The sequence below is a fragment of the Pelodiscus sinensis genome, chromosome 9 (genome assembly GCF_049634645.1).
Source record: "Pelodiscus sinensis isolate JC-2024 chromosome 9, ASM4963464v1, whole genome shotgun sequence".
NCBI lineage: Eukaryota > Metazoa > Chordata > Testudines > Trionychidae > Pelodiscus > Pelodiscus sinensis.
In genome coordinates, this window is record NC_134719.1 from 32,732,216 (window position 1) to 32,759,384 (window position 27,169).

At 41.5% G+C, this 27,169-nt stretch overlaps 1 protein-coding gene and 1 long non-coding RNA gene across 2 annotated transcripts in view; one reads left to right on the forward strand and one right to left on the reverse strand.

The window, feature by feature from the left end:
• Positions 1 to 4,820, reverse strand: LOC142830578 (uncharacterized). Its single transcript, XR_012905951.1, has 2 exons — positions 4,682 to 4,820; positions 1 to 821 (listed from the first exon to the last, which is right to left on the reverse strand). It is a non-coding gene; the product is annotated as an uncharacterized LOC142830578 (long non-coding RNA).
• The window catches only part of ZNF326 (zinc finger protein 326), a 27,385-nt gene continuing 5,020 nt past the window's right edge, over positions 4,805 to 27,169 (forward strand). The window contains exons 1-9 of the mRNA XM_075936453.1: positions 4,805 to 4,965; positions 7,956 to 8,076; positions 9,790 to 10,195; positions 13,149 to 13,344; positions 13,709 to 13,823; positions 16,042 to 16,189; positions 18,659 to 18,758; positions 21,864 to 21,994; positions 23,463 to 23,558. Coding sequence (XP_075792568.1) covers positions 4,950 to 4,965; positions 7,956 to 8,076; positions 9,790 to 10,195; positions 13,149 to 13,344; positions 13,709 to 13,823; positions 16,042 to 16,189; positions 18,659 to 18,758; positions 21,864 to 21,994; positions 23,463 to 23,558 — 1,329 coding nt within the window. The 5' untranslated portion in view covers positions 4,805 to 4,949. The remainder of the gene's footprint in view (positions 4,966 to 7,955; positions 8,077 to 9,789; positions 10,196 to 13,148; positions 13,345 to 13,708; positions 13,824 to 16,041; positions 16,190 to 18,658; positions 18,759 to 21,863; positions 21,995 to 23,462; positions 23,559 to 27,169) is intronic.

The following is a 27,169-nucleotide window of genomic DNA, read 5'->3' on the forward strand; positions in this document are numbered from 1 at the left end:
GACGGTAATACACTGTGTTTATTGAGAATACAGCAGAGAAGCAGGTAGCATATGCTTTATAAAAACACACCCACACCCACACCCACACACTGTGTGTGCAGATGGTGTATAGTTACCAGTCCATGGTGGCTAAGTCAGCCTTACTAGCCAGGCAAAGCTGACTGATTGAAGAGTCGGGGTTCCTCTGAGACTACTCTGAGACTTGGATTGCAGGACTGAACCCAGAGTCCCATGGCAAGAGCTTCCCTTCTTATACATCCAAGTTCCCATTGGAGTCTGTGGGTTTTGCAGTGTCATGCTGCTGTCATCCAGCTTTAAAAGGTGTTAATTTGTGTTCCTTTGATGGTGATTGTCAGGGTTCCCATAATTGTTTTTCGGTCTTGGTAGGGTCACTGCCTGTCTCCAGGGTTTGCCAATGCTGCTAATTCAATTCAGCCTAGAGACACAATGGATGTTTCAAAGTTTCCACTTCTTCTTGATCACGTGGGCATCTGCGATGGCTTTCACTCATACACCCCCTCCATTCACACCAAACAATCGTACAGAGTTTCAGACAAGATCAATAGTTACATGAGGTACAACTTAATTTGCAATACTTAACAGGGAGCAAGGCCTTGCAGTAACATCTAATCATGAGAGACAGAGAGAAATAGAAACTACAGAACTTACAAGCAAGTCATTATACATGAAATTATACATCATACTTATAATCTTATAACCAATATTAACTAAAATATACATTTGTGCTACACCACTCCCCTTTTTGTTTCTCCTGTTGTTTTTCTTTGCTTTGTTTTTCACTTTTTGGAATCCTGCAGGAACTTAAAAAAGAAGCCTTTGTTTTAATGGGTTAGACAAACAGCAGCTAATTGATCATTACTGAAGCAGAAATAATACCCTTTTATTTTTCTGTTTATCTTGAATCCAAAGACTTATGAACTAAGTCTGAGGCATCCTCAGTCTGACAGGTACAGTTTCTTATAATTCTCTATAATTTTCTAAGTCCCAAGCTTACTAGGGACAGAGCTTAATGCCCAAAGCACCTCTGTTGTTACTCTTCTGTGTTCACTTTTTTGGTCTCACCTCCCTTTTATATGAGTATGTTACTAAAGAGACATATATCATGATCCCCAAGGCAGTCTCTTCATTTTTCAATAATTGCTTTGTAATGTGAAATGCACCTAATGTATATAGCAGTAATTCTAGTCAGAAGTTTGTGTTTTATATTTAAATTATGCTGGACCATTAAATCTTTTTTTGAGTGAGCCTTCCAGACTGATGCAGAATACAGCTCAACTAGTCTAGAGGGTCTGTACCATTGTCTGATGTTAAATTGAATACTTCAACCTATAGGATTCAAGGGCAAAGAAATTATTGTAATAAGCTGTTGTATAATCTGCTTCTACTTCATCATGTGTGTATCAGTCCATGTATACAGTCCATTTTAAGCCCTTCCACATGGAAATTGCAAACTTCATTTTAGTTGAACTAACCCTGAAGTACTTTATTTGTAGGAAAATGATTTCTGTGCCTGCTGGTCTATAGGAGCTATTCAACCCCTTCTGGGTTATGCAGCCATAAAGCTACCTATACTGGCCACTTACATTGTCCTCAGAACTGCTTACTTGATGCTTTTTTTGACATTACATAGGAATGTCTGATTGCTCAGTCAGACTCATTAGAAAAGCGGTGAGGTTTCACTGATTGTACTCACTGAATTTTTTTTAACATACTGAAGTTTTGAGTTTCAGGTAGTGATGTTTTAGGGTCACATTTTCAAGGGGGTCTTCATTTGTGTGTATGATTCTACATCTGAAAATAACCGCAGACAAAAAATATAATGGGTGTGCATAATATATTTGTGTTTATCAGAAAAGTTTAATCCTACATATTACTTCTATCTTTTACATGCATAAGTAATGGTGCACAGACATTTTGCTTGCACAGGGTTTCATGTGCAAAGGGGTATGTGCACAGGCTGCATACTGAATACTTGGCTCTTGAAAGCATTGCTGCACCAGAGCTTGTTGTATCCTTGGCTGAGACCTCTGTACTAGAGAGCCACAGTGATGGCTCCATTTGGAAGAAAATTTTCATGCTTTTTGCCCACACCTCTGCAGAGATTAAAAACATTTTTAGAATAGGACTGCTCTACAAGAAAAGCTATAGTATGTGCCGCCCCTCCCACTTCTAAAGATCTAGATCAAAAGTATTCTTAATTGCAGAGATTGAGGGCAGAAAACATACTTTTAACCAGGGCTCGACAAATAATACAATCTACTTGCCCATGGCGAGTAGATTGCAACCTGGAAGAGCCAGGTTTGGACGATCTGCACATGCTGGACAGCACGGCTGGCGAGCGGGGCTCGCCATAGTTTGGCGAGCCTTGCTTATAACTGCTCTAAATCTTTCATCTTAGATTAGAACAAAAAGGAGCAGAGGCCTAAAGATGAGTCTCATCTTCCTTCTCCTGATAGAAATGTAGCCGTGTTAGTCTGGTGTAGCTGAAACAAAAAACAGGACTATGTAGCACTTTAAAGACTAACAAGATGGTTTATTAGGTGATGAGCTTTCGTAGGCCAGACCCACTTCCTCAGATCAAATAGTGGAAGAAAATTGGCACAACCATATATACAATAAAAAAAAAGTGAACACATATGAAAAGGACAAATCAAATTTCAGAACAGAAGGGGGGTGGGAGAGGAAGGTAAATGTCTGTGAGCTAATGATATTAGAGGTGATAATTGGGGAAGCTATCTTTGTAATGGGTAAGTTAATTAATGTCTTTGTTTAAACTTAGGTGTAAAGTGTCAAATTTAAGCATGAATGTCAGTTCAGTGGATTCTCTTTCAAGTGTGGTCTTAAAAGGTCTTTGAAGCAGGATGCAAGTGATCAAGTCATTAAGACAATGTCCTTTCTGGTTGAAATGGCAAGAAACTGGTTTTTCTTTGTGATCCTGTCTAATATCTGTTTTATGGGCATTGATTCTTTGGTGAAGAATCTCCTGTGATAGAACCAGTGCTTTTTTTGTGATGGTACTGCCTGGTACGCAGTACTGGCACCTCCAGTCAGAGCTCAACAACTTTTCTCCTGGAGTACTGGCACTTTTTTTGTATTAAAAAAAAAAAGGCACTGGATAGAGCCATAGTAATTTGCCTTGCGTTCATAGATAAGTCAGTGTTGAAAAACACTGGGTTCAGTAAAGGGTATTATATGATATGAAGATATTATGTTAATAAACACCCTACTTTCCAAACACCTCTGCAGTTATGTAGCATGGGTCTGACTGTTCTCTTCAGTTTGAGGGAGTGAGCAAGCAAGAAAATCAGTGAAGACAGATTTAAATCATCAAGTAGGAACTTTATTTAAACTTATTTTAATCTTGTTTAGCATTTGTATCATTTTCCTTAAAAAAGGTTGAACACTGATTAGCAATTAAATTAGCCTTTAGACTAAATTTGGTACTAATTTTTGCTAACCAAAAGAACACAGCACGGGCACAGTTATTAGTGAACAATAATCAATATTACTTCTAATTTTTTCCCACACAGGTGCAGAATAATTTTTGGTATGTGCACTGAGGCATATCCTGTCCCTCTTCTACATTACCAGTAGAAACACATGCTGCTGGCTTTGGGCACTGTGATAATCAGTTGAGCATCATTTGAATCTCTCCTGTGTGGCCGCTTGCCCAAGCACTCAGCTTACAGGCAATCCTGGCTGTGGCCCAGTTGCTTGGCATCCAGGCCCAGTGTGCAAGCACCCATAGATCTCCTCATGCCTTAGTGCTTGCTCTACTCCACCAGCCCACCTGGCACTCCACTCGGGGAGCAGGATCGAGGCACTAAGGCTTACCCTGGTCCACCCAGCACTGCAGCTGGGGAGCGGGGTTGGGTCTTGGGGGATTGCCCTGCTCCTCCGAGTGTTCCAGTAGGAACATGAGGACAAGGACTTCTCCCTGCTCCACCTGCCCCGCACTTCAACTGGGGCATGAGAACAGGGCACAGGAGCTTGCCAGCTGCAGAGAGGGGGTTGGAAAGCAGGCGCTTACACTGCTCGGGGCTTAAAATTGGGAGGAGAAGGGCTAAAAACCACCTGGGACCCCTCGCTCAGGCTGGAGGGCCGGCAGTTGTGTGGAACAGGGCCCCTGTGCACAGACCCGCTCACTAGTGCATCCCTGGGACCCAGTGTCCTGTGGCCAGCCTGTCTCGCCCCCCCATCCAGCAGTTGGGGGAGAGGCGGCCCCAGCCTCCTTGTCCCCTTTCATTGCCCACCCACCTGAAGTTGGGCCATACCCAAGTGTTGCCTTGTGGCTGTGCCACTGGGATGCCTGTGTGTGTATTGAACTAGGGAGTTATTTATATCCACTAACAGCTGTAACCAGGCTGGGAGTGGATGGAAGTTACCCCCTTAGCAAACGGGGACTGACTCTTATACGAATATTTGTGAGAAATGTCCAGCTTTATGCGGCTGGCAGTTAGGCACCACAGCAGCTGAGATCTGTAGTAAATACAGCGGCCTCCCACAGGCCAGCTGCCTAAAAGATCAAAGTTAATTCCCCCCTCCCCCGCTGAAAAGCTAGTTACTAGAAAACAAGCCTGCGCTCAGGCTCTGTGCCAGCCTCAAAAATGGCCGCCACCAGAAACCAAAATGGCCGCTGCCTAGTCAGCCAGTGACCTACATGCGCTAGCGAGTGATTCCCGAAGCAGATATGGCGGCGCCCTCTGCGTTGTCTCTCGCCTCTGTTCCCGCTCGCTGGTGTTCACGCGCCCGGCTCGTCGCGTGACGTCACTAACGTGTCCAATCGAAGACCGACGTCCTCTGTGCCGCTCCCGGGCCCCGCCCAGCCTCGTTGTGGTTGAAGGCGCCATTGACAGACGCTGGAGTCGCCGCTGTCGTGGTCCTAAGGAGGCCTTCACCGATCCCGGGCCCCGGGCGCCGCCGCCATTATGGATTACGGGGAAGGTGAGGGCGCCCCCCCCCCCCCCCGGAGCGAGGGGAGGGTCCGGCCGCCGCCTCCTCAGGACCCGCCTCGGTCTCAAAATGGCAGCGTCCGCTTTGTTTCGGGCAGCGGGCGCCCCGCCTCCCTGCTCTGGGGAGCGGGCGGTCTGTGCCGGGGGGCAGCGAGGGGCCCTGAGGAGAATCTTGGGCGCGGGGGCCGGGCGGAGGGGACTGAGGCCCCAGCTGTGCGAGAGGAGCGGCCTAGCCCTTGAGCATCCACGCGGGCCCGCCCAGAGCCGACTAGACGCAGCGGCTCAGTTTCCGGTGTGCGCAGGAGGGATGGGGAGGGTTGGTCATTTAACCCGTCGCCTACCCGCACGGCTGCCGAGGTAACCGCTGAACCGGCGCCCTCCTGAGCAGTCCCGCCCAAGTTTAACCAGTTAACAGTTTGATGGGCTTGGACGTCCCGAGTGAGCCGCACGTCCGGTCCAAAGCGATGTGTCTGAAAAGCCATTAGCGGTGATAACGCAGTTCTGTGTTTTAATGGGTATAGCTAAACATATGATTAGGATCCAGCTTCATTGTAATTGGCTGGGAAAAAGTTGAGTCTCTGCCTGGACATATCAATACAAACCTTTGCTTATTCTAAAAAAAAAAAAAGGGGGGGGGGGAGTTGAGATCACAAGGAATGGGAGGGAAAATAAAAAAAAAAGAACATTATTTGGGATACTGCACTCAATTCCTTGTTTACTGTATATCAGTGTTGGGGAACCTTGTTTTGAATCACGGGCTACCTGCAGAAAAATCAGTTTGGGGGAACGCCACATGCAACACCCAAAACCAACAAAAAACCCCACCCTCACTGGCCTGGCCCTAAAATGCAAGAGGGAAAAATCCTCAGAGATATGTCCTGGGGTTGAGAAGTAGAAAAAAAAGACATTTACCGTACTACCCTCAAACTCCACCCCAGATCCTAAGGGGTGAGCTGGGGATGGGGTTTAGACAGGAGGTAGGGTGCACAAGTAAGCTTGAGGTGTGGGGTATAGGCAGGAGGTTGGGTGCAGGAGGAGAGTCTGGAAGGGAGGGAAGATGCAGGAGCAGGCTGGGTGTGGCATCTGAAAGGGAGGTGCAGGAGTGGGCTTGGGGTAGGAGTTGGAGGGGGGGGCTCTGGAGGGAGTGCAGGAGCTTGCTTGGGTGCCCCTTGAGGCTCTGGGCATTGCCCCCAGCTGTTCCCATGGGTCACAGTGGGAGTGACAGGGAAGCAGTACCTGCACAGACTGCTTCCGTGGAGCCACTCCCCACTCCCGCCAAGCAGACCAGTATTTAGACCGGGGTGGACAATACATTTTAATGGGGGCGGGGGGGCACTCCAAAGTTTTGGCAAGTGCTCAAGGGCTGCACTTCTGTGGAGGAGGTGCAGGGCCTGACAAAGATTGGGTGCAGAAGGGAGGTTGAGGTAGGGGACTGAGGTGCAGGAGGAGGTGTGGGGTCTGATAGGGTGTTACGGTGAGGGAGGGAGTTGTGATCGGGGGCAGGGATTTGGGGTTCAGGGGCCAGAAGGGGATAAATGTGCAGGAGAGGATTCTGGCCTGAGGGAGGGGCTCTTAAGGGGGGGATGGTGGGTCTGGCAGGGAGTTATGACCTGGGAGAAGGGGGTGCAGAGTTTTGGGCTATGACCTAGGGCAGGAACGGGTTGTGACTTGGGGCAAGGGATTGGAGTACAGAATATTGAGGCAGAGAGTTTGGGTTATGTAAGGTTGGGGTGCCAGAGACAGGCTCTGGCCGGGAGACTTATTTGCTTGACTCCCAGCCAGTAGCCTTCTCAAACAGACTCCCTGCCTGCCCGCACACTGGCTGCAGGGGACGTGATTTTTGAACAGCTATGAGCCTGAGGACAGGGTTGTAAAATGCAGTTCCCATTGGCTGGAAACCAGCCAATGGAATTGTGCTGGGGGCAGGAGCAGCACATGAAACCTCTCCTCACTCCTCTGGGCTCACAGCTGATTAAACTAGGGATGTTAAATATCGGTTAATTAAATAGTCGAGTAACCTCATGAATTCTTATTGGTTACTCGGCTATTCTATAGTCCCGGGTGCGAGGCTGGCAGCCAGTGAGCTTTAGCCCCACTCTCGAGAAGCCCCATGCCACTCTGCATGGCTGCCTCTGTATCAGAGTGAGCAGCATGGGGTGTCAAGTGGGACCTGTTTCGCGAGGGGAGCCAGTTTAAAAACCAGCTTCCCTCATGGGCCTGTCTCCCTGTGCTGCTGCGTCTGGTATAGAAGCAGCATCCCCTGTCTGGGATGGAGTCTGAGCTCCTGGATCTGGTGTGAGCTGGAACTGAGCTGGGCTGACTGCCTGCCTAACTCCTAATATACTTTAAATGCAGAGCTGCAGCAGGAGTATGTCCTGATGTGAGTCAGGACTGAGCTGAGCTGCTGGCCAGCCTGCTAAAAAATTTACTAGGGAAGGGAGAGGAAGGGAATGCGTGTAGTCTATAGCATTAACCTATAAGCTTTTTCTTATTGGTTAATTGACTACACTATTACATCCCTAATTCAAACAGAGCCCGGCAGCTGCTGCCTTTCTCAGCAGCATGTGAGAGGCAGGCAGGGAGTCTGCCTGAGGCTCCTTGCTGTATCCACAGGCTGGATCTGGCAGCTGGGTGGCCTGAATTCGTCCCACAGAGGGTATTTTGCCCAGGCCTGGATTGTCTGGGTTCAGCTGTGCGGTGTTGCCCCTATGAAGTATCTGATAGAGGCAGCAAGGATGGGGAGAATCGACTAGTTGACAGACTCTCTAATAAGCTTTTGCTTAACATCCTTACATCTAAGCACTAGTCTTTGGCAGGCCGTAGACAAGCAAAGATACTCCACAATCCCTTTTTGATTAAAATTAAAAAGAGGTGCATGTCATCTTCTACTAAACTTTCTATGGATACCATCATGCAGATCTAATTAATCTGTTCTGCAAAATAAAAGTGTTTCTAATAAATGTTCTGTCCTGTTCTTTTAAGATATGGATCGTGACTATGGCCATGGAGCTTATGGTGGCCCAAGATCCATGGACTCTTATTTAAATCAGTCTTATGGGATGGAGAGTCATGGAGGTGGTGGTGGAGGAGGAGGTGGCAACAGGTAAAATAATCATTCAGTTGTCTCAAGATGTTAACAAATCTAGTTAAAATTTAAGCCTTCATGTTCATTAAAAACTGAACAAGTTATGCTATGATATCTCAACAGTCTAAATCTGTATCTTTGTGAATAATTCTTGCAGTCTTAATGACAAACTAAAACTTAAGATGCTGTTTTGTACTTAATGGCTTTCAGCCATCTGTTATCTGATCAGTAAATTTAGACTGGTTTATGTCTTTTAATGTAGCAGCAGTCTATAGCTAAAATGTTTTAATTGGTTCAGTGCCTTAGAATTAATCTAAGAATGAAATTTACATTCCATTTCCAAGGAATATTTAGGATCTATATTTATCCCTTCATTTCTAATGTAAATGGTGCAAATGTTCACTGGTATTATGATTTAAACTCATGTCCAGATTATTTTATTGGCAGGTACTAATTGGACCAAAATTGTTTATATTTGGCTCTTTTGTAGGCTGGATTAGTTTAAAAGTAAAACATTCTGCTGCAGTATTGCTTATTTAATACTGTAGTATTCCTGATATTCTTTCAGGCTAAATTTACACATACAGTACATATCAACTGGTTTACTTCAGGTTTTAAATCCTGTGCAAATTAGTTATCTAATAAAGAATAGTGTTTCAGCTGGTATGAAATAAAACTAGAAGATAATGTAAATAACTTGTTGGTGTCCTCATTTGCACAATTGAGTCCTTGACTAGAGATAGCAGGATTATTGTATGATAACTGTATGGAGCCATTGCAGTACCATTGGGCAAGTAGGGAGAATAGAGAAAATGTACTTGCAGTTTTGTATCCAGGAATAAGATGTACCTACCATTTAGTAATCTGTATATGATTGAGGTTGACTGAAACTTGAACACATTAAATGTCTATTCCCATAAAATCTTGCTATTATGCATGGACTGTTTCTGTGGAATTGCCCTATTTTAATTCCTTGGGGAGACTATTGCGCTCCCTTTCTCAGCATGGTTAGAGATGATTCTTTGCCCTGCCTCTTCCTTATTCCAAAAAACTAAAAACAAAACAACTCCCAATGAATAACTAGAGTTCTTCTACTTTGAGATTTGTACAGCTTTTCCAAATGCAAAAGTTGCTAGCCAAGTAAAAGATGGAGGGGTGTTGATCATGATTTTTATGAATGAAAGATATTATGTTTTACAAGAAGAATGTCCAAAAATACAAATGAGAACTGTAGATCACTCATTTTCTGGTTATAAAAGTGAAACTATGAGAGTGTAGAAATCACCTGTTATATTATAAAAACAAAAATTGGCCTATTTTCCCATTGAAAATTAAGCTATTTCAAATGCTGTGTAATTGTTAAAACGTTAGGCATGACTTTGAAAAAGAAACAGTTTGACTTCCCTATGAGCTTCTTCAGGTGATTATTTTCCTGAGACTAGGGCTGGGCTCAAATAATGTTTAGTAAACACTGCTGAGAAATTAAATTGAACAATGTTCAGGCATACTGAGCTTTAGAATTGTTTGTACAGAAAATGGCTCCGATAGCATTCTATCTGGTCACAGCTTGAATTGCCCAGCCCTAATCAAGATAAACAATAACACAACTGTACAAACCAGTATAGTGTAACATGATTTTAGTTGATAAATGTCAACTGATAATATGTATTTTGAAATGTATAACACTAGTAAGCTTACTTTTTTTTTTTCCTCACTGTGCAACTTTTCCAGGTTTGGACCTTATGAGTCTTATGACTCCGGGTCTTCTCTGGGTGGGCGAGATCTGTACAGATCTGGCTATGGTTATAATGAACCCGAACAAAGCCGCTTCGGAGGTAGTTATGGTGGTCGATTTGACAGCTCCTACCGGAATAGCCTTGACTCTTTCGGAGGTAGAAACCAGGGCGGGTCTAGCTGGGAAGCACCTTACTCACGTTCAAAATTGAGGCCTGGGTTTATGGAGGACAGAGGAAGAGAGAGTTACTCTTCCTACAGCAGTTTTTCTTCACCCCATATGAAGCCTGCACCTGTAGGCTCTCGGGGGAGAGGAACGCCTGCTTATCCTGAAAGTGGATTTGGAAGCAGAAGCTATGATGCTTTTGGAGGACCATCAACAGGCAGAGGCCGAGGCCGAGGAGTAAGTACAGAATCTTTTCAGATTCTTTTCACTAGTCACTCTTTTAAACCCTTTCGAGACCACAGCTTTAAAACTAATACACTGTTCATCACAGTGTACTTCTGACCAATCAAACTGTCATGTTTGATCAGCCTGGTAATCCTTCTGAAGCTGATTTATGAAGAAGTACCGAGGCCCTCTCTTTTGGAAGTAAAGAGCAAAATAAGATTAGTTGATAAGGTTTTGTTAAATCTCTCCTTTTGTTGGAAAGGTGAAGATTAAAAAGTACTAGGTTTGGTCTAAAAGGGGTTAAAAGGAGTTGCCTTTTTCCTTGTAAACACTAGCATGTTTGCTGGTGCGAAAGTTCTTGGCTAATTATAAAAGGTTAACTTAAACCTTTTTGAAGTTTTGAGTAGGTTAAAGGTGCAATGTATATGTAAATATAAAACTTAGGCTGTATATGCTATAAAACATTTGTTTTTTGTTCTTCATATGGGCAAGTGAAATTTTAGCTAATTGTGTATTAAACACATACTTGACCAAACAGGAAGTCTCATTTTTACCTTAGTTCTTGCTCTAACTTGTATTTGGGGAAAGGGGCGGAAATGTCAAAGGTAGGTGGCAAACAATTACAGTGGTTTTCCTTAAATTCAAAGTATTATTTAAAGGGATGTCATCAACTTGAAATCAGGTCATCTTAAAAGGAGTTAAAATGAGTTTCAGATACTACATCTATTTTTCCCACTACCTCTGCCTGCCAATTTTGTTTTACTTGCACATTTTCCATGTTGCTATGTAAAAGAACCAGGTAAATAGGAAATAATGAAATTAACAATGCACTAACTACAGAAGCTGAAAGATTGGAGAAGCATCTGTACATTTTTCAGTTTGTTTAATCTTATATTTTATAACAGTAGGAAAAATATGAAGATATAATTGATATTTTAAGTTGATGGTGTCTCTTTAACTTAATTTTATAATTCCATCTTTGATTTTTTTCATACAAATAGTTCACCTACTGAACACTTTTTTTTGCCTATACTTGAGGGTAACTTACTATCTTTTAAAATTTGTAAACATACCACATTTCATTATGAAGTAGTTTTGTTGCAGTAAACTATGTAGTTTGTTTGTAGCTTAAAATGTAGACGAGAATAATTTGTATTGGGTCTTCTAAATGCCTATGTGTTTTGTTTTTTGTTAAAAAGGTTTATATACCCAATATTCTTAAGTAATATAGCTGCCATAATCAAATTTAGCACTGAAAACTTAAACATAGCTATAAGCAGGGCTTGCTGAGCCACGGCGAGCCCCGCTCGCCAGCCGCACTGTCTGGCGATCTGCGCATGCTCAGATCGTTCTTCGCATGCTCAGATCGCCCGAACCCGGCTCTTCCGGGTTGTAATCTACTTGCCATAGGCGAGTAGATTACACAGATTGTCGAGCCCTGGCTATAAGCTAACATACCTTAGTAATAGAAAGAAATTCTAGTCTTTATATCCTTCTGTCAAAATGAAAGTAGTGGATTTTTCAGTTCAGATGTCCTCCTTTTAGCCTGTTTCAGAGCTAAAAATTCAATTTAAAATATAGCATAGTACTTTTAGTGCATTTTTTTTCTTAAATAAATGTTATCAGTTTTACCCTTCATAAACGAATTCTTTGAGGACAATATAAAAAACGCTAAACATCTTAGCATATTTAAAATGCATTGCACCTTTAATAGACAATAGAAATATTTGTTTTTAAAAATGTGGATCACCTGGAAAGACTGTTTATTCAAGTGTGTACTTCACGTCAAATTTAAATACATGCAGTCTGAACAGATGTGCTGTATATATCTCTGTAGTAGTACCTTGATAATTAAATAGATAAACTGGAATTACTTGAGAATTTGTGCATGGACTTTTATTTTTTAAAACTGTAAATATTCCCATTTTATGGACTTAATCCAAACTTGTGTGGTTAAAATGTATTCACTGTTTAGGAATATATTATATTTTCATATAGTACATTACACTAAATGATTGTAAGAAACTCCTTACTCGAGTAATAAAACATTAGTGTTAATTGCAGTACAGGTATTTCTGCTTATCTGATTCACCCATCCAGTGAAGTGGGCTTTCCTGTTTAATGTCTGTTAATCAAATAAATGAGCCAATAGGAGATCAGCCTTGTGCTGTTACATCTCTCTTGGTTCCTCCTCTTCAGATTACTCCATTGCGTCCAAAGAGTCAACTGTAATAGATGTATGTCTTCAAACATCTGTCCCATTTTTCAGTTCTTTCAGAGACAAGAGGACAAAAAGGAATTAAGGGACGTGTCATCTAGCCCAATTCCTTGTCCCTGTTGCTGATCTGATCCTGCTTCTTTCTGCATGGATGTTTTTGCCCACGAAAGCAATTTTTTAAAGAAGTCTTAAATTCACTGGGTTCAGTGGCCACATCCTCTTGACAGAATAAAGTTAATAGAGTATGTTTGGTGTTCTCCAATAGTCCGTGATCCATATGAAACAACTTCTGTGCTTTAAAACATTCTTTATTAGTCAGCAACTCCTAGACTTTCAGCTTGCCATCAAAATAGAAAAATCTTGACAGTCCTCTCTAGTTCAAGTCTTCTTTTCTGGCTGTCAGGTGAATTCTATAAAACTTGGATGGCTTTCTCTCCAGAAAAGAGATCAGAAGTATCACCTAGAGAATCTAAAGAGAAGGAGCTGAGGCGTACTGAGCTATGATTCTGATAGGCACACTCATAGCCTGGACTAATGGTTCTGAATAAGCAGAAACCCAGTTCATAGGTGCACACTTAATATATTGGTTGAAGCATCAACCAAGTCATTAAGCTCCCAATTTTGATATGTTTTAATTTAGCAGTGCAGATTATTATACATTTAAACGTATTTATAAATATTTACCTGTAGCAATTGTGTTGTTTCTGTTGATTTCATATACTAATACTTGATTTCACAAATTTCCAGCATATGGGAGACTTTGGAAGCATGCATAGACCTGGAATTATTGTTGACTATCATAACAAACCCAGTTCTGCAGCAGTTGCTGCAAGAGGAATAAAGAGAAAAATTATACAGCAGCCATATAACAAACCTGGTGGGACATTTATCAAGAAACCCAAACTGACAAAACCTATTATGATGAATCAGAATAAACTACCTAGTAAGTAATTAAGTAAATAGTAATACTAATGATGTGTGTTTGTTTGTTTGGGAAACATGCATTTGTGATATTTTGCAATTCTTTAGTAAGGAAGTACTCTACTAGAGTTTGGTGAATCAAGTAAAAACTTTACTATGGACCGTACAGCCGGTTTGGTATGTAGATATTATGGTTGCTGGCATATTAGAAATGCATATTAGGTAGAAGGTAAATCCCTTCATGTTTATCTTTTTCCTGCCCAAGCAAATTGTTTATTTAAATAAACTTTCTTGCTCTTTTATTGTGAAGATTGCTTATCAAATGAGAACAAGTTCTGGATTTTGGAATTATAAAATATTTAACTTAATTCTCTATATGTGTTAAGATACCAAACCAGAGGTTAAAAGTGAAGAGGAGGAAAAACGCCGAATTGAGGCAAGAAGAGAGAAACAGAGGCGTAGAAGGGAGAAAAACAGTGAAAAATATGGAGATGGGTACAGGTTTGTACTGTCATTTTTTCTATTTAACATGTGTCATCATTCCTTAGGGGCACCTTTTGCTTATGCCAATATCTATTGAGGAACAGACCAAAAATGGAGGGTTTTTTTTAAACAATGCCTTGGAGGAGATTACTCAACTAGAGTACCGAAACATTTCAAGATATAGCAGTGTTAACATTTCTAAAAGTATATTAGTGCACACCACTATACTCAATGTTCAAATAATCTTTTACAATGGTACCATATTCCATTATATTTATAGCACTATTAGGTGAACTTATAAACTGAAAGTGTATTCCTCGTTGCATTGCTAAGCTCCTCCAGATAAGAAAGATCTTATTCTGTATTTCATTTTTCTCCATTTTAAGCATTACAAAGGGCCAAATTGTGTGAGGTCTGGTTTTAACCAAAAGACTACACTGGAAACAAGGCCTGTACAGTTTAAAGTATATACCACTAAACCAGAATTTTTCAAACTCTGGAACACCATTACCTATAGCTAGTATTGGCTGGGAACAGTGATCCATGGCCAATGGGAGCTGCAATCAGCTGTATCTGTGGAGGCGCAGGTAAACAAAGTCTTGTGGCCAGCAAGTGGCTTGCTATTATAAGCTGTGACCTAGAATTTGAAAGCCCTTGCACTAAACTGGGCTCCAGGAAGATAGATTCCTTAAGATTATATCCTGATCTCAAACTCTCTAAGCTGCAAGGGGAATTTTGATGTAAGATTTCAATAATAATAGAGATCTTCCTGATGTGATCTCATTCTGAAGTGTGGACTTTTAGGTTTCTTTTAGACATTGGGACACTCCCAGTGGCAAATCTAGTCTCACAATGCAGTACAAGATCATTTTGTCCTCACTGCATGAAATATCTTTCTCATACGTATATCTCATTTTAAGGATAATCTGTATAGAAAACTAATAAAACTCTGTCAGTGTCCGTTCACCTGATGCAACAGTTTTAAAAATAACTTGAATAAAAATATTGTTTGTTAGGCCACTGCTACATCGCTATACATTTGCCTTCTTAGAGCATTTTTGTGGTTCAGGAGGAAATAGATGCATTGACATGTCTTTGGTGATATATGAGACATAAAATTGTGCCTCTCACACCTGTGAATGTGAGAGACACATGTTTTTATGCTCTAGTCAAAATCATGACTTTTGTGGGATTACCTTTTGTCACTACATTAGAATACATCTGACCATTTCACTTGGCATGAGAGATATAAGCATTCTTCTACATGTACATATTCATTGGTGAAACCACATTATACAGTTGAAAACAGTTATTTCATACTTAGCTACATTGTACTTTGCAAGGTTTGAAAAAAATTACAAGACACCAGATAGGCAGAGTACTAGAACAACAAGGCAGAAATAGGTGAAACTAAAATGGGGGAGCCCCTACCAGCAGAGTCCAGGGCAAAGCCTGCTTAAAAAGCTTGCTGTCCCAACTTTGAGTCAGTCTTTTAAATCTGTATCTGACTATAGTAGATATCTAAACTCTAAGCTTCATTCTATATAATTGTTGGAAAAGTGTGTTCTTTTCCCACCCTGCTAGAACCATCTGGCCTGATGTTGGTGTAGGATTAAAGCCCCAGCATTAATCTGTTTCTCAAATCTGTTAAATTAGGGGTAGGATTTTTTGTGTGGTCTTGTGACTGTATAGGATTACATATTTGGGTGGAGGGAAAGAAGAGGTCTCTGGCTACATCTGTTCTTCAAACAGTTTGTTTTTTCTGGTCTTTTTTTTTGTGTACCTTTCCCCACCAATATGAGGTTAGCAATAGTGGAACTGTCAGGAATGTCAGACACTGACAGTTTTTTAATAGCAGCAATGAAATTAGCCAAGCTGTTTCATTCTTGTTTCAGATTTTGAGTAACAGTGCAATAGATGTCTATCTGAATATCCAGGTAGACATCACCTGCTGGGTTTGCATTTGGATTACTTTTGGTACTTCAGAACCATAGCACTGCAAATTTAGCTCTCTCTCATGTAAATGTCATTAATAAAATCAGTACAGAAAAAGTTGGTGGAGAGTTCTATTCTTATTAAGGAAAGCTTTCCTACTTGCCAGAGTTGACTGGATTTAATAAGTCCCTATATAAGCCGTTTTGGTAATTCTTGAAAAACATTCTATAAAATAAAATAAAAAAACAAGACAAAAGCTTACTGGACAGTAACATCTTAACGCAAATGTTTTTCCTGCTAGAATGGCATTCACTTGTTCGTTTTGTAAATTTCGGACCTTTGAAGAGAAGGACATTGAAGCGCATTTGGAAAGTGCTGCTCACCAGGAAACATTGGATCATATCCAGAAGCAAACCAAATTTGACAAAGTAGTGATGGAGTTTCTGCATGTAAGTTTTCATGTTCATAGAAACATAAAATGTAGGACTGGAAGTGACCCCAAGAAATCACCATACAGCCTCTTGTGCTGAGGCAGGATCAAGTAAACCCAGACTACCCTGACACCTCTAAGTTAGACTAACATGTGGGGAACCTAAGGCCCAGGGTCCAGATGTGGTCTCTGGCTTGCCTGGATCCGGCACCTGAGGCTTTGGGTTCTCCCAAAGCGTTGGGGAAGCTATTCTGGTGCTCCAGCCCCTCTGTCATCCCCTGTTGGGCTGGAACACACAAAATCTACTAGCCTGGGCTTTGGCATGTGAAGGGAATGTGGGCAGTGTCTTTCTTCTTGTCAGTTGGGGGCCACATTGGTTAGGGTTTGTTTGTGTTTTTTTGCTTCTTGTATGCTGCCCCCAACTGATTTTTCTGTGAATCAGTGGCCCCTGAACCAAAAAAGGTTCTCCATCCCCGGTCTAACCTATTTTTGAAAATCTCCAATGAGTCCACAACCTTCCTTGGAGGCCTATTCCAGAATTTTTTCTAACAACTAACCTAAGCCTCTCTGCCTGTTGCAGAGTAAGCCTGTTACTGGTTCTATCTTCAGTGGATATGCAGAACAATTCATTACAATCCTTTCTATGGGTGCACTGGCAGTGGTGTGTAGAATACAGACTCGGCGTGCCCAGCTAGCATGGGTATAAATACCAATGTAGACAGTGTCCTGTACCCTGAACCCCTGTATGCCCAAGCTGAGCCTCCCATGTCTGAACTGCAGTGTTAGCACTGTAGTGTTCAGCTGCCTCCCATCTGCCAAAGCCTTTCTCCATGGTGTAGGGCAGGCAGTGGAAAAGGCTCTTGCGGGGGTGGCGAGAAGGAGGGAGAGCTCTGGTAGATGGAGAGAGAGGAATCAGATGAGACTACAGGGAGGAATCAGGTGAGACTACAGGGAGAAGCTCTGGTGGTGAAAGGGTGGGGGTTTCTGGAACCTTTCATTGCTGTGTATATCTATACATGTCAGAGGCAAGCATGGGCTCAGTCTGTCTTTCATTACAGTATGTAGCTACAGTGTATTTGCCTTTTGTCATGTTGGCATAAATGTAGACCCAAATTGTAACAGCCTTTAACATATTTGAAGACTGTTTTCAGATTCCTCACATAGTTTTCTTTTCTCAAGAATGCACAGTTTTTTAAAACTTTTGCTGTAGGCCAGGATTTCTAAAGCTTTTCATCCCATTTTCTTAATTTGCTTATGAGAATGTCAGATGGGACTGTACCAGAAGCCTTACTATAAAATAGGTTTATTATAACTAGCACTTTCCTTTTAATCCACTAGAACAGTAAGCCTGTCAAAGAAGGAAATTATTTTGGCTTGGCATGATTTGTCCGTGACACATCCATGCTGGTTATTCTTTATAATCCTATTGTTTTCTAGGTTCTTGCCTATTGATCAATAACTTGTTTCAGGATTTTTCCAGGTATCAAAGTTAGACTGACATCTATAATTTGTTAGGTCATTGGTTCCCCATTTTGAATATAAATGCTATATTTGTCCTTCTCCAGTGCTCTGGGACGTGACGTGTCCTGATTTCTTGAAATTAATTGCTAATGGTCTGAGATTGTTTCAGTTCTGGTATGTCTACACTTGCACCCTCTTTCGAGAGAGGGATGCAAATGCAGACATTTGAAATTGTAAATGATGCTGGGATTTAAATATCCTGTGCTTCATTTGCATAATGGCATTATGGCGCTATTTCAAAATAACAGACTCTGTTAAGACGCGGTTATTTTGAGAGAAAACCATTGCATGAGGAATACCAGTTATTTCGAGAGGAGGAGTTTCTCTCAAAATAACCCTGTCTTAACAGCGTCTGTTATTTCAAAATAGTGCTATTTTGAAAAAGCGCCATTATGCAATTATGCAAGTGAGGCATGGGATATTTAAATCCTGGCTTCATTTGTAATTTTGAATGTCTGCATTCGCATCCCTCTCTCAAGAGGATGCAAGTGTAGACATACCCTGTCTGAAAGGCCCTTGGATGAATTTTGTCAGGCCTTGCCAACTTTAATACATCTAAATTACCTTGATTTGTAGGTCATTTGCACATTTGAGTTTAAATTGTACCATTCATAGTCTTCAAAACATGTCCTTAATTTTACATTATATCATTTCACTTAGGAAAAGGGTTGTCCAGAGTAAACACTACTGAACAGAAAGGCAAGTTCAGGTTTTTTGAAAAGAAGCATTGTTTCTAGGTAACAAAATAAGTCATTATTGAAGTTAACAGTGATAGTCTGAATGCCTTTGTTAATGTCAAAACATTCCTTTGAAACTTATCATATTTGGTACATACACATCTAATGAGCAGGAGAGTAGAAACAGCTTGAGTAACCTCAAAATTTAGTGTGTTTCTGATTTGGGGTGTTGAATAGGTAGAGAAATATGTCAGTTATTTAAAAGAGATGTTCTGTTTCCTGGATTCTAGGAATGTATGGTGAATAAGTTCAAGAAGACAGCTATGCGTAAGCAGCAGACCAACAACCAAAGTGAAAATGTCCAGGTTGTTGAAAAAGATGTAATGGAAGGCAAGTAACAAACTGTATGGGAAAGTGCCTGTTTTGGGAATGTCCATGTCTTGTTTTCTTTCCATTTTATTCTCATTTGAACATGCTGATCCAATGGTTGGATTAAAATCAGTTTGAGTGCACTTATAAAATCTGTTGGAATCTGCAGACTCTCTTTAAAGTGTGTCCTCCAAAGGCAAGTTTTTTTCCTTTTAGTTACACTGAAAACCAGACTTGTAGATCTGTAGTGCTAAAATTCTTAAAATCTTCCAAACTAGGTACTACTACTAGTAAGGATTTGAGTCAGATTACTTATCACTAATTCCACACCCATCCTTTTTTGGGATGAGATTCTCTTCTTGGCCTTTAAAACATGCACCACTAAGCTCGTAACTCAGTGGGAGGCAGTGGAGCTAAAATGACTTTTAAGCCGCTTTTGTAGCCATTCTTGAGCTGTTAAGGGGGCGGGAGAAGGCCTTGGTATAACTTTGCCCAAGAGACTTTCTGAATTACAATAATTTCCCTGGGCTGCCTTATGAGCTGAGGTACTGTGTAGAGCAGGGGTGGACAATAATTTTTGATGGGGGACCACGTCAAAGATTTTGGAAAGTGGTCAAGGGCTGCACTCTTCCATGATATTAATGGAGGAGATGCGGGCTCTGGGATGGAGGTTGGGTGCAGAAGGGAGCTTGGAATAAAGGATTGAGGTGCAGGAGGGTATGTGGCGTCTGGGAGGGAGTTTGGATGAAGGAGGCAGTTGTGACCTGCAGCATGGGACTGGGGTGCAGGAGGAGGTTCAGAGATTTGGGTTGTGACCTAAGGTAAGAAGGGATTGTGACCAGGGGGAGGGATTGGGGTGCAGGGATTTGAGTTGTGGCCTAAAGTAGGAGGGGGCTGTGACCTGGGGCAGGGAACTGGAGTGCAGGAGGGGATGCAGGGGTTTTGGTTGTGACCTGGGGTAGGGGATTGGGTGCAGGATCTGAGAGGGGTATGGGTTCAGTAGGTGGGCAGAGGATTTGACTTATGTGGCAGTGGAAGGCAGCAGTGGGAGGCAGAGAGTTGTGAAGGGCTGGGGTGCCAGAGGCAAGCTTTGTCTAGGAACCTTACCTGCGTGCCTTCTGGCCAGCAGCCCAGCACATTTCTCACGCAGCCTCTGTGCCTTCCCCACGCCGGCACAAGCTGTAGGGGCCATGTGTGTCTTTGAATAAGAGCCTGAGGGAACGGGGGGCAGGGGAAGGAGTGTGTTTTGTGAGCTCCCTTCAAACAGGCAGCTCCCATTAGCTAGACATTGGCCAGTGGAATTGAACTGGGGGCAAGGGCAGCACTTGAAGCCCCTCCCCCCAACCCCCTGGCTCACAACTGTGAAACAAGTGACTCAGCAGCTGCTTTTCTTAGTGGCATGCGGGGCAAGCAGGGAGGCTCCCTGCTGTGTCTGTGGGCTGAATCCAGTGGCTTGGCAGGCTGGAGTTGGCCAATGGGCCATATTTTGCCAAGCTTCAGTGCCCAATACCCATCTCTGTCTAGGTGGAGCTTCTATTCTAGGGCTTGCAAGGGGTCTTCAGGAGGCTGCATTGTGGCTGTTATCCTGAGTGCATGCACTTGGGAAGAATCCTCCCTCATGCCACTGGCCTTTTTGTAGAGTGTAAAGGGGCTAGGATCTTATCCTTGGTCTTTGTCTTGTCTTAATTAGCACAGCACTTGCCAGACAAGACATCAGCTGGATCAAAGATCCACACATTTCATGTTTAGGCAAGTCCTTAGACCTTTGGTCCAGTGAATGTTTTATCTACTAAATGCTGTGTAAATAACAGTGCACTATAAAACATTTAAAATAGTTTAAGCAGTTTATAGCTGTTCTAAAAAGTCATCCCTTTAAATTCTTCCAGTATGGTGTTTGTTTTTGTTTTGGTGTATAGGAAACTATTTCACATTAGCTTGTTAACAGGAAACATTTAATACAAATATCCAAGGTGTGCGAGTACAATTTAAGCTCTGCAACTTTTCCTGTCTGGGAAAAATAAAATTCATATAACTAAGTACCCAAAATAAAAGTAAGTTCTGCTTTGAGTGCTGGTTCCTACTCTGTATTCCACACGTGCCATGTACACTTTGTGCCTGAGTCTGGAGATTCTTTGTAAGCAGTGTCTGGTGACCTTCACATGTGCAGTTGCTGTCCTTGGGCTGTAAACAGGGCATAAGAGCGCAGGGCTGACACCTCTCCTGTTCCTTCTTACTGCTATGTGACTCAACTCAGAATCTTCTGGGTTCACAGATTTCTCCAGCTTCTTTGTCATCAATCTGTAAATATATATGGTAAATAATTCTGATATTTGGCATAGTTAAAGTTTTGCAATAATATAGTTTAGTTTAGTTTTCCCTTTTTGGGAAGTTCCTTCCTGTGGATTGGGACTAGATGTCCCATGGTTCAAGAATTACATATCTTGCTCTTACTGCCCCCATGTATATGTGAAGTTTATAGTACTCATCTTGGGAAGCACCTTACGGAGAGGGCCATGAGACCTCACTTGAATCCAAGGAGACAACCCTGTACATGGACCTTAACTAATAAGTTTAACCCGCTGAGGATAAACTTGAGAGTGGAGCTTAGTGTGGCTAAGCCCTAGGAAATGTCACCAGGGGCTTTGTGTGAGAGGGGCACTCTCGTAGATAAAAGGAAAGATCCCCATCCAGGTCTCCTCCAAAAAAAAGAGACTCCTCCCTCCCTCACTCTTTCTAGGTCAGATGAGCATTTGCTCCAATTCTAACAGTCTCAGGACCATGTAAGGTGGGTAGGTGGTTTAAAGAAAATAAGAAAATAGAGCTGTCAGTACTGTCTCTGGTTCTGACTCCTAAATATAAAGATCGGCATTCATGGGTTCCATTTAAGGGTGCTAGATTTGAATTCTCAGTGGTTTTATTTTTTAAATAAATCATATATTTGAAGCATTAAACTGAGTTTGATTTATTTGTCCAGGAATATTTTTATGATTTCTTTCAGTTAAGCAGTATCTTTGGCAAATGTAATTAGCATGAGTTGATATTTGTAAATGCTTGCTTGTGTATGGATTGTCTGATACAGACAAATAGAGCCTCACCGTTGTGGTAATGTCTTGTTTTCTTTGCTAGGTGTTACTGCTGATGACCACATGATGAAAGTTGAGACTGTTCATTGCAGTGCTTGCAGTGTGTATGTTCCTGCACTACACAGTTCTGTTCAACAGCACTTGAAATCTCCTGATCACACAAAGGGGAAACAAGTAAGATTTAGATTAGATAGATACTTAATGCTCAGTTTGTAATTACTTGTTCTGTGAAATGCCGAAGGTACAGTCTAATCTGAACAGAAAATATAATGCAGGTTTCCTTTTCAACATTAGAATCTTAAGCTTTGATACTGAACATCTGATGAGGAGTAACAGCGTAGGCTGGCTAATGAGAAGGCTAAGTTTGTGATTTGTAGTTACAGGGAGACTTTAGTTTTTTCTAAATGTATAAGGTTCTTGATAGCTGCCACCAAAGATCAGAAGAAAATCAGTGGTGACAGACTTCTCTATTAAATTCCTTAATACAGGTAAAGAAAACTTACTGTGCTTAAATATTCAGGAATACTAATACTGTTCTTGGTTGAATGCATGAGGTAATTGAAAGGAATTTGTGAAATAATAGTTACTTAACTTTTTAAATAGGAGGTTAGAGTATTGATTTAGGTAATTATAGTGATATTGAACTAATAGTTCATTTCCTGTCTGCACCAGACTTTAATGTAAAACTAGTGAAAATACTACATTCATATATTTTAGGTGGTGCTGCTGTCATTTCCATTCCAGGTTCCATATATACAACATTCATGTCACCTCACTGTTGATTAAATCCCCGGTGTTTCTTCTGATTCTTAATCCCTTTTTTAAAATCAGAGGGAAGAGTTTTATGTAGAAAGAATTAAAAGAGTTAAGAAGCAGTAGTGATATGCAGAAACCAACTTTCTATTGCAACTTAAAATGGTGCATTTTTAATTTAATTAATCTATTCAAGCAAATGGTTGAAAGAGGAGGATGATTAGAAAAATGGTGGCAGCTGGTTTGTTGGGATTTGGAGAATAACATAAATCTGCAGTAGTTTGGACATCCCTTGTCCATTGTATATTTATTGAGATTTTGCGTATTAATATAACAAATTGTAGAAAATGATATACAAGGAAACCTGTTCTCATATGAAAATGGTATCTCACAGAATTGCATTTTGCATTAGGAGCCAATGTAACTTTAAATTTGCAATCAATAAAATCAGAGAAACCAGGTACATGGTTGTAGTTTGTAATATAGATGAGAGTGTCCCTAGGCAAGGCTAAAGCCATGAACAAGTCCATTCTTCCACATACAAATACAGCTGTATTGTACCTAATAGAAGAACTAGAGGACACCAAATGAAATTAATGGGTAGCAGGTTTAAAACTAATAAAAGAAAAGTGGTCAGCGCCTACTGGGCTAGATGGTCCTTTGGTCTGACCCACTACGGCCATTCTTATGTTCTTATGTTATGTTCTTGTGACTTCAGTTATGTAGGTTGGGCCTTTGATGCTAAAATTTAGTGTTTCTGCTTTGACAAGTAAATGTGTTGGCCCCTAATGTAAGTAGCTTCTAACCAATATAGCATGAATTAAATTTGTATCATGTGACTGTTTAAATGGATCAGGTTGTAATACTTACAATTACATTTATTTCATAGGCATACAGAGAACAAATAAAAAGGGAGAGTGTCTTGACTGCTACCAGCATCTTGAATAATCCAATAGTGAAGGCACGATATGAGCTATATGTCAAGGTAAGATATGAGTGGAAAAATGATAGTGTCACCTCTGATCTTGTAAATGGTTTCATCCTGTTCTTTCTACAACCCCAATTGATGCTAATCTCAGTTGAAGTTTGTCTCCTCTAACGTCTTCTAAACCACCCCAATCCATGGACTAGCTTTAAAAAATTAAGGGAGTTTAGAGAAGTGGACTAGACTGAAGAAGTCAAAGATCTGAATGTGAGTGAGGATTGAAATTACTTTGTCAGAGTTGCAGAAGCTATCTGAAGTCTGCTTCCCAAGAAAGGGGAAGAAATTCATAGGGATTGCAGACCAACCTAGATGAGCCAGCATCTCAAACAGGTGGTTATGGAAAAGAAAAAAGCCTACAAGTAATGGAAAATGAGGATGGATCATCAAGGAAAATTATCTTTTGAAGATGAGAAAGTTTAGGAATAAAGTGAGAATTGCCAAACCAAGCAGAGTTGGATCTTACAAAGGGAATTCATACCAATAGTAAAAAGTTTTTTAGACTATAAAAAGTTGGTAAGGGATGTGTAATTTGATTAATAAAAAACTACAGAATCATAATATTAGAGGTGTAAGCCAATTCATAAAAATCTACAGAATCCGATCAGTGGTGTTGCCTTCTGTGGCAAGATAGGGGCACCGTATCTTGGGGCCCAGCTTTAGGTCTTCTGATTTGTGGAAATTTCGTTTATTTGCTATCATTAGAAATGGGTTGAGGTTGGTATAATTGGAAAACCCATTCGCTCACAAACACTATGGTGCCAAACATGACAAATGTAAAACAATTGTATTGATATATATTCAAGACCAAATATTTTAAAATCAATGTTTTGTTATACTTTAACATGGGTGCATTGCTTACGTAAGAGATAATTCTCTTTGGTAATCTTAGGAAAGTTAGGCTTGATATACAAGACTGAAAGCAAAGCAGGCATCAATGTTGTCTCCATCTAGGGCACTGCTGCTAGATACACGTCACACTAATGAATATCTCCAATGCATTGGTCAGTGACGGTCTCAGCCATTCTGAGCACCTTCACAACAAGGAGAGCTTTCTCAGGCTGAATCCAATGCCTTCCATTAAAATAATTTGGTCTTTCCAGCCAATTTTCCAGTACTGCCATGTCCTGAAAGAATGGAAACCCTGCAATGAGCCAAATGAGGGTTATACATCAATTCTGTTCCCCACTGGAAAGCACAAAGCCAGAATCTTGTTGAAGTGTTGGCTGGCATTTAACAATGACACTAGAACATCAGCCTTTTGTGCCAAAATCTGAAGTTTAGTAGCACTTTTCTCTGTGTCATTGATGGCATGCAAGACAATTTGTGTCAGTCTCCACATCAAAGTACAAAGAAACTCCAACAAACGGTGCTAGGCCGCAGCTTCATTATGACAAGAGATAAGACAGTTCTTCATATGATGGAGTGTTTTTCCTGCAATGTATGTGGCTAACTCAGGGGTGAGCAATAATTTTTTTATGGCAGGGCCACTCCATGAATTTTGAAAGTGGCCATATTAATGGAAGAGGTGTGGGGCCTGGGAGGGAGTTTGGATAAAAGAGGTAGTTGTAACCTGGATTAGGGTGCAGAAGAGGGTGTAGGGGTTTGGGCTGTGACCTGGAGCAGGAGATGGGGTGCAGGATCTGGTAGGGGATATGGTGGCATGGGGGAGGACAGTGTTTGGGTCGTGTAGAGGACGGGGGCAGAGAGTTTGGGTCATGGCCTAAGACAGGAGTGGGCTGTGTCCTGAGGCAGAGAATTATGGGGCAGGAGGAGTAGTGGGTTTGGGTTATGTGGGGGTGGGGAACAAGAGGGGTCGGAGTGCCAGAGGCAGGCTCTGGTTGGAAGACTTACTTGATTGACTCCTGGCCAACAGCAGACTCAAGCAGACTCCTTGGCTACCCTGCTCCTGCACTGGCTGCAGGGACTATGTGGTTTTTGAACAGCTAAGAACCTGAGGGAAAGCGGGCGGGGGGGAGATGCTTTGCAGGAACTCCCATTGAATGGGAACCATCCAATGGGATTGTGCTGGGGGTGGGAGCTGTGCATGAAGTGTCTACTCCTCCTCCCAAGCTCACATCTGTTCAAACAGCCCCACAGCAGCTTTTCTCATTAGGGGAGCAGGCAGGGATCTGCCTGAGGCTCCCCTCTGTGTCTGTAGGTTGGATCTGGCGGCTTGGTGGGCTGGATCCGGCCTATGGAGGGTATTTTGCCCAGGCCTGTGTTAACTCATCGTTCATGTGATTGAGACATTGTGATATTGGAGATGTTCTTAGAGTCCAGGATTTTTCTGTTAGAAAGGTACAATACCACAGAGTCTCTTTTTTTTTCTGGTTATATTTTTTAATAGATTCCTCTGTATGCGTTAAACATGAAATAGACTTTGTCATAGGTCCAATATTTTCTCTGTAGCCTCATAAGGAAGTGTTCAATTGACTCTTTGTCACCCATTCCTAGATTCTGGCAGAGAATGGATCACTTGATGATGACCTGGTCTGTTAATTCCCCCTGGGATATCTGGCTTTGGCCACTGTCACAAGACAGGATACTGGGCTAGATGGACCTTTGGCCTGACGCAGTATGGCCATTCTTATATTAACAGTTTCTGGTTTGTTAAGACCTGGTACCTCAGTTATACCATCTTGATTGCTATGCTGAAAGGCATCTACTGGTACAATTTACTGGTCATGTCAATAGTTGCTGACAGAAGACCATGCAAGATAATTATTAGTTTGCTATTCTTTAGATATATATGTATTTTTTTCATCACTTTTAAATGTACTTTCCCAGAGTTTCACTTAGATCAACATCACACTGAAAGGTGGGCAGGGTGAAGACAACAAAACAATGATTGGTCTGTGGTTAGCTCTGTAGTAGTCCCTGCCACCTTCACTCTGACTTTTTTTTCCTTTGTGTTCAAGCAAGTTTAGTATGTTCTTCTTGATTGGAGCCCTCAAATTGATGGGGTCTTGGATAATTCCTTTGCTTTTGAAGACTTCATTTAAGTCATGGCCCAAAGTAACCATCTGGCTGATCAATGAAAACTGCTTTTATCATATTAATGAGCTCTAGTCCTTCATACCTGAATGGGTTGCCAGTGTGAGTGAGCTCATCCTAGAGCTTTTAAATTGCCTCTGTTTGATATTTAACAGCACCCAATGAGTTTAGAAGTCACCCTAGCCATACCTAATGTTGTGTTCAATATGTAGTGAATTTGTCGAGATTGTCAGGAAAACCAAAAAAAGCATTTGGATGCTGTTATTCTGGCAGCTACCCAAGTACTTACTTTCGTTGCTCTGTTTTTTCATGCTCCAGGACTCACTCTGAACCTAGTGCACAGAAGGAAACTGACACTCTTTGGTTTTAAAAACCAACATTTCCTTTTTGAAATTCCTCCCATATGTCAGGGTTAGACTTTTCTATGTCTCCTGATATCAATGAGATACCAGAAAATCATGGTAGAATAGTTGATTAAAGTTAAACCAAAAAAACTATTTCAGGAAGTCTTCTAGTGCTACAAGCTTCAAATTCTAATTAGGAGTCCTGACCGATTGAATAAAGAGCAACAAAGCAAAGACTCTGCCATCTTCATGTGTCACTGCATCATTCCAGAT